Source organism: Pteropus alecto, unplaced genomic scaffold, assembly GCF_000325575.1.
Source record: "Pteropus alecto unplaced genomic scaffold, ASM32557v1 scaffold42, whole genome shotgun sequence".
NCBI classification, from domain to species: Eukaryota; Metazoa; Chordata; class Mammalia; order Chiroptera; family Pteropodidae; genus Pteropus; species Pteropus alecto.
In genome coordinates, this window is record NW_006434825.1 from 11641991 (window position 1) to 11648370 (window position 6380).

At 58.4% G+C, this 6380-nt stretch overlaps 1 protein-coding gene across 2 annotated transcripts in view; it reads left to right on the forward strand.

Annotated features, from left to right (window-relative positions):
* The window catches only part of CARMIL2 (capping protein regulator and myosin 1 linker 2), a 12531-nt gene that overhangs the window by 1481 nt on the left and 4670 nt on the right, over positions 1 to 6380 (forward strand). The window contains exons 6-29 of one of the 2 annotated variants that reach the window (XM_015587722.2): positions 92 to 183; positions 369 to 439; positions 556 to 629; positions 767 to 842; positions 922 to 1010; positions 1131 to 1225; positions 1303 to 1389; positions 1469 to 1581; positions 1687 to 1764; positions 1900 to 1976; positions 2069 to 2173; positions 2365 to 2434; positions 2573 to 2654; positions 2754 to 2850; positions 2933 to 2990; positions 3129 to 3301; positions 3456 to 3618; positions 3693 to 3794; positions 4817 to 4945; positions 5033 to 5146; positions 5312 to 5472; positions 5543 to 5630; positions 5812 to 5967; positions 6085 to 6151. In XM_015587722.2, the coding sequence (XP_015443208.1) occupies positions 92 to 183; positions 369 to 439; positions 556 to 629; positions 767 to 842; positions 922 to 1010; positions 1131 to 1225; positions 1303 to 1389; positions 1469 to 1581; positions 1687 to 1764; positions 1900 to 1976; positions 2069 to 2173; positions 2365 to 2434; positions 2573 to 2654; positions 2754 to 2850; positions 2933 to 2990; positions 3129 to 3301; positions 3456 to 3618; positions 3693 to 3794; positions 4817 to 4945; positions 5033 to 5146; positions 5312 to 5472; positions 5543 to 5630; positions 5812 to 5967; positions 6085 to 6151 (2417 nt within the window). The remainder of the gene's footprint in view (positions 1 to 91; positions 184 to 368; positions 440 to 555; positions 630 to 766; positions 843 to 921; positions 1011 to 1130; positions 1226 to 1302; positions 1390 to 1468; positions 1582 to 1686; positions 1765 to 1899; positions 1977 to 2068; positions 2174 to 2364; positions 2435 to 2572; positions 2655 to 2753; positions 2851 to 2932; positions 2991 to 3128; positions 3302 to 3455; positions 3619 to 3692; positions 3795 to 4816; positions 4946 to 5032; positions 5147 to 5311; positions 5473 to 5542; positions 5631 to 5811; positions 5968 to 6084; positions 6152 to 6380) is intronic. The other variant, XM_015587723.2, reaches the window with a different exon arrangement.

Genomic DNA, 6380 nt, shown 5'->3' on the forward strand with positions numbered 1-6380 from the left:
CTGGGGGGATATTCTGGAGACACAAGTGGGCTGCTTCACATCTCAGGGGCTAGAAGTCCCTTATCCACTTCTCTTTTATCTCCCTCCCCAGGAAGCTATTCAGGAGGCCCACACCCCCCTCCATGCTGGCTCGTCTGGAGAGAAGCAGCCCCTCAGAGGCCACTTCACCCAGTAGCCCTTGTGGTAAGGGCCAAGGCAGGGCCACATGGGGCTTCGAGCCCACCCTCCCCCGCCGCCCCGACCCTGGATTTCAACAGAGCCATTCAAGGCACAGCCACCACCCAGCTTGGGTCTGATTTTCCCTCATCTCTGACCTTTTGTCTCTCCTCCCCCCACCACATCCCATCATACCCCTGGCACCTCCCCAGGTGGCTTCTTGGAGACATACGAGGCTCTGTGTGACTACAATGGCTTCCCTTTCCGAGAGGAGATTCAGTGGGTGAGGGTAGGGTCCTCTGGGGGGGGGGGTTGGAGACATCTGGTCCCCATGTGTATTGAGTCCCTCCCTGCCCTTTGTGGCCCCAAGCTAGTTGGAGACACTTTCTTCTTGCCTAGGATGTGGACACCATCTACCATCGTCAGGGCTGCCGCCATTTCAGCCTAGGAGACTTCAGCCATCTGGGTAGTCGGTGCGTGGCCTTCCAGGACTAGGAAGTGGGGAAGATTCCATGACCCACATTCCTGGGCCTCAGCTTCTTGATGGAAGCTGGGCCTGGGATCTGGCTGGAGGACCCTGAGCTCTGCCCTTGCCTCTTTTCCCATCCAGGGACCTGGCCTTGAGTGTGGCTGCCCTGTCCTACAACCTGTGGTTTCGGTGCCTCTCCTGTGTGGACATGAAGTTGGTGAGAGTCGAGGGGCAGGGAGGGGCCTGGGGTGTGGGGACAAGGGTATAGCCCACTGAGCCCCCACTTTGGTCCTCAGAGCCTTGAGGTCTTAGAACAGATTCTGCACATGATGAGTCAGTCTTCCCACCTGGAGGAGCTGGTGCTGGAGACCTGTGGTCTGAAGGGGTAAGGGGGACTGGGAGGGCTTGAGGAGGGGACTCCAGGGGAGTGGGATTGGGAGGCTAGTGGTCTGGGAGGAGTTGGGAATCCAGGGTCAGAGTCTCACGCCTGGGCTCTGGTCCCCAGAGACTTTGTCCGGCGACTGGCCCAGGCACTGGCAGGGCACTCGAGCTCTGGGCTACGGGAGCTCAGCCTGGCAGGGAACCTGCTGGATGACCGAGGTATGACTAAGCCTAGGGAAGCCCTGGGGGCCAGTGCTGGAGGAGGTGAGACCCACATGGTTGCCTCCATCCACTAGGCATGGCTGCGCTCAGCCGACACCTAGAGCATCGTCCTGGAGCCCTGAGGAAACTCAGCCTAGCGCAGACAGGGTTGACACAGCGAGGTAGGCAGAGCCAAGGATGGGGGAGCGGCAGGAAGGGGGATCTACCTGATTGCTGAGCCACCCCCTCCTCCACCGCCAGGGATGAGGGCTCTGGGCCGGGCGCTGGTTTCCAATGTGGCCTTTGACTCTGCCCTGACCTACCTGGACCTTTCCGGGAACCCTGGGGCACTGGGGGCCTCGGAGGACAATGGGGTGAGTGGCTGTGTTTAGGGGCAGTGATTGGGAGCGCCGCAGACAGTGGAGTGTCAGGAAGCTCTTTAGTGAGGCATCCCTAACTCCTTCCCTTCCTTCCACCAGGGCCTCTATAGTTTCCTGAGCCGTCCTAATGTTTTGACATTCCTGAATCTCGCAGGCACCGACACCGCCCTGGACACTGTGAGGGGGTGGTCAGTGGGGGGATGATCGATAGGGCTGGTGGCTTGGCCTGAAGCCGGAGGATAGACTGGAGGGCAAGGCGGGCGGGAAGGGCTCAGTCTTCTGGCCGGTGCAGCCCACACCCTCCTTCCGCAGCTCTTCTCCGCGCTGTCCCGCGGCTGCTGCGCCAGCCTCACCCACCTCGACGCTTCGAGGAACGTCTTCTCCCGCACGTAAGCGGGACGGAGCGGGGCGGGTCCAGGGGAGCCTGCCGGGAGCTGCTTCCCTTCGCCCGGAAGCCCACTCCTCGGATCCTCCACCCCAGGAAGTCCCGGGCTGCACCCGCCGCGCTGCAACTCTTCCTCAGCCGCGCAGGAACGCTTCGGCACCTGGGACTGGCGGGCTGCAAGCTTCCCCCGGACGCGCTCAGGTCAGTGTCGCTGCCCACAGCTACGCCCCCCGCCTGTACAGATACCGCCCAGGCCAGGCCTCCAGCACCTCACCCCGCTCCTATTACACCCACAATCTCCCTAGCATCGTAGCCCTTCCTTCTTGGTATTCGTTCGCGCCTTGGTGCCCCCTTTCCCAGCTCTCGCTACCCCTTGTGGCGTCCCCTCCCAGGGCCCTTTTGGAAGGTCTCGCGCTCAACACGCACATGGGCGACCTGCACCTGGACCTCAGCGCTTGTGAGGTGAGAGCCAGGCCCCCGACGTGAGCAGCCACACACTGGGGGGTGGGGCTGCGAGGAGGGAGCGCAGGTCCGTTGGTCCCCTGATCCTCCCCACCTGTGGCCTATTGGCCTCAGCACAACCCCACCTTCCACCTTAAGCTGCGCTCAGCGGGTGCCCAGGTGATACAGGACTTCGTGTGCGATGCTGGTGCAGTGAGTTCCCTGGATCTGTCAGATAATGGTGAGGCCACCCTGAAACCCGTCCTCCCACCATCCACCCAATTCCCACACTGCCCCCTTCGCGGCAGCTTCACCTGTGCATGACCCCAACCACCCTCAGGCTTCGGCTCAGACATGGTGACTCTGGTACTGGCCATCGGGAGGAGTCGGTCCCTGCAACATGTGGCGCTTGGAAGGAACTTCAACGTCCGGTGCAAGTGAGCCCCCATCTCACTCCCGGGCCTCCCAGACAGCACCCAAGCATCTGAGTCATTCCTTCACCTTGGCCTCTGCCCACAGGGAGACCCTGGATGACGTCCTGCACCGGATTGTCCAGCTCATGCAGGATGACGACTGTGTGAGTTCACGGGACCATGCGGGATCTTCAGTCAATGCACACCCTGTGACTGACCCCTCTGCCTCCTGCTCCCTCAAACCCTGTGCCCTCCTTGCTGACTCCTGAATCCAACCACATAGGGCTTTCTCTTAACCCCAGCCCCTGCAGTCTCTGTCTGTAGCTGAGTCGAGGCTGAAGCTGGGTGCCAGCGTACTGCTGCGAGCCCTGGCCACCAATCCTAACCTGACAGCGCTGGATATCAGCGGCAACGCCATGGGGGACGCGGGTGCCAAGATGCTGGCCAAGGCGCTTCGGGTTAACACCAGGCTACGGTGGGCGGGGTCAGAGGGGTGGGACCAATGCGGAGGAGGGCGTGGCACAGAGAGTGTTACTGGACTAAGGGGCGGGGCTGAATGAGGGCAAGGCCCGAGGGTTGGGTGGGGCCTTGCTGAACTCTGACCCCAACTGAAGCCCCACCCGGCCCAGGTCCGTGGTCTGGGATCGAAACCACACGTCTGCTCTGGGCCTGTTAGACGTGGCGCAGGCCCTGGAGCAGAACCGAAGCCTGAAGGCCATGCCCCTGCCACTGACCGACGTGGCCCAGGCGCAGCGCAGCCGCCCAGAACTGACAGCACGTGCAGTGCACCAGGTGGGGTTCCTTCTCCGCTGTTCTTCTCTGTGCCATTGCCCCGCGACCCCACTATTAACATCCCTTGTCCTCAGATCCAAGCCTGTCTCTTGAGGAACAACCGCACAGACCACACCTCTTCTGCCCTCACCTCCTGCCAGCAGCCACTAGGTCTGGTATCTAAGGTCTCTGAGCAGGTCAGTGTCCCCTCCCTTAAGCTTGAATATACACAGAAGAGAGGGGGATGGAGAAAGCTGTGGCACCTGAGAGCTTCCATGAGCCTGAAGGTCAGGCTTTCCCGAGGCCAAGGTGCCTAAATCCTGCTGTCCCAGACAATCCCCTCTTCTTGGTCTGGAGAGGAGACAACCACTTTTGAAATAGCTCCCCCAAATAACACCCCTGGCTACCTTTTTAAAGCATTTAAATAGGCTTTGCTGTTAGAGATGAGAGGTATTTAAAAATCTCCCCTCAATCCCCGCCTATTGTAGCCCCATCTATGACTTCCCATTCAGGGGTTCCCTCCACTCTTTACTGACCTCTGTTGTGGCTGCTCTAGTGACCCTTTTTCTGGCTTCATCTCCCTCCACTTCCTTGCCTTTGAAATATTCCCCCCTCTCCATTCCCAAATCCCACATCTCTCCCAAGCTGGAGCCCAGCCATCTTGACCCAGACATCCTGCAGGGTGTTCACATTCTATACATCTTCAAGTGATCTCATCATCTCCCATAAACTCTTCTCTTTACCTTGGAGTCCAATTTCACTAGTCCTCACACCCATCAAGTGCTCTGGACAGAGATTTGGATCAGGTCTCTCCTGGCCACATTGGAGCCTACACAGACCTCCTCGATCCTGTTCCTCATCCCCACCCTAACTCTCCCTTGCTCCCCCTGGTCCTTCCTCCATGGTGTCTCACTCCCGTCCCTCCACCCCTCAGTCAATCCTCTAGGTGGATGGTGAACAAATTGAGCTTCTAAAACAGACATAAATAACTGCTCCTTTCCTTCCTGTTCTATAAACTTAAGAAGTCTATATAAAGTCCCTACAATGAACCAAAGGAGACACCGCTCTCCTTTCTTAAACAGATAGGTTTCCTAAGTGGCTGACCCAAAGATATTGGCTTCAGGAACCTACATCCTGTTGGAGACTCTGGGAAGAAGGCAGTCAGGGTTTGGGGAACTGGGATGGGACCAGGCTGGGACTGATTCCTGATGCCCCTCAGGAAGTGAACGAACTGTGTCAGTCGGTGCAGGAGCATGTGGAGCTGCTGGGCTGTGGGGCTGGACCCCAAGGTGAAGCTGCTGTGCACCAGGCTGAGGATGCCATCCAAAATGCCAACTTCTCTCTCAGTGTGAGCACCCTTCCCCCCTGGCTATGAGGACCTTTCCTCTCTTAGTCAGGTGTCACTTTGCAACTCCTTTTCCTCCTTGGCCTCCAGATTCTTCCCATTCTACATGAGGCGGGAAGCTCCCCAAGCCATCAATGGCAACTGCGGCAGAAGCTGGAGGGCCTCCTGGGGCAGGTGGGTGAGGTCTGCCGCCAGGATGTTAAGGTGAGATGGAACCCCTGCCTCAGTCCTACTTCCACGTGTAGGTTTAACTCCCATCCCATAGGTCTGCCTGTGATATCCCCTGAGTCAATATTCTGTGGGGGCTAGAGCCTCAAGCCAATCTGTCTGGGCCTTAGCCACACCTTCACCACTCTGACCTTTGCCCAGGACTTCACTCAGGCCACACTGGACACAACAAGGAGCCTCTGCCCACAGATGCTGCAGGGACCCAGATGGAGGGAAGAGCTAGAGGGTGTCCTGGTGGGCTCAAGGGGTCTCCCAGAGCTGTTCTCAGAACACCTGTTACAGGATGCTTTCACTAGGCTCAGGTATGCTGGATGGGGCTGGGCTGAGCTAGGCAGAAACAGCACACTAACCCTTGCCATCTCTTGCCCTCAGGGACATGCGGCTGTCAGTCACAAGGTCCTTGGCAGAGAGCATTGTGGCTCAAGCTCTGACGGGTCTGAGTGCTGCTCGGGATCGGCTGGTAAGGGGAAACTGCATTTGTCCACACACACACATACACACACACTGACCTGGTCATTGCCTTGCAGGGGTTCTGTAATGTCTTCTGGGGGTCATAAATCCCAGGGATATTTCAGGGTTTCCATAGTACTGATGGGACTATGCCCCCTACTTGTCCATCTTCGGGGCGCCTGGTATTGCAGGTGGAGAGTCTGGCTCAGCAGGCAACAGTGGTAATGCCCCCTGCCATACCAGCACTGGGTGGAGGCCAGCCCAGCCCTTTTGGACCTGGGGAATTGGAAGGCCTTTTCTTCCCTGAAGAGAAGACAGAAAAGGAAGAGGATAAAGGAGAGCAAAAGGTAGGTGGTTCAAGAACTCTGGGCCTTGAACCCTAGATCTTCCCATCTTGTTCTGGAGTGTGGAAGTGGGGGAGGCAGCTCCCCTTCCCCAGGCTGAGTTCATGCCCTCCCTACCAGGATGACATTCCTCCACAGAAATGGCCTAAATCCAACCACTGTCTTCACCTGGTCCCCTCCACTCACAGTAAGTCAGGGCCTGGGGGGAAGGGAGTTACTGAGTTGGGCTAAAGCTCTGTTAGACCTGGACACCTAGCCACCATTGATTCAGCCCTGCTGTTCTCGGAACTCCCTGACCCTTGCCTGAACCAAGCCAAGACCCCCATGTAAACTGCAAGGTTGGGGTCTGCTGTGGTCAGCCGGCACAGAGCAGTACCTGAGCACGCCAGGGCTCCGACACTATTTCCACTCGCCCG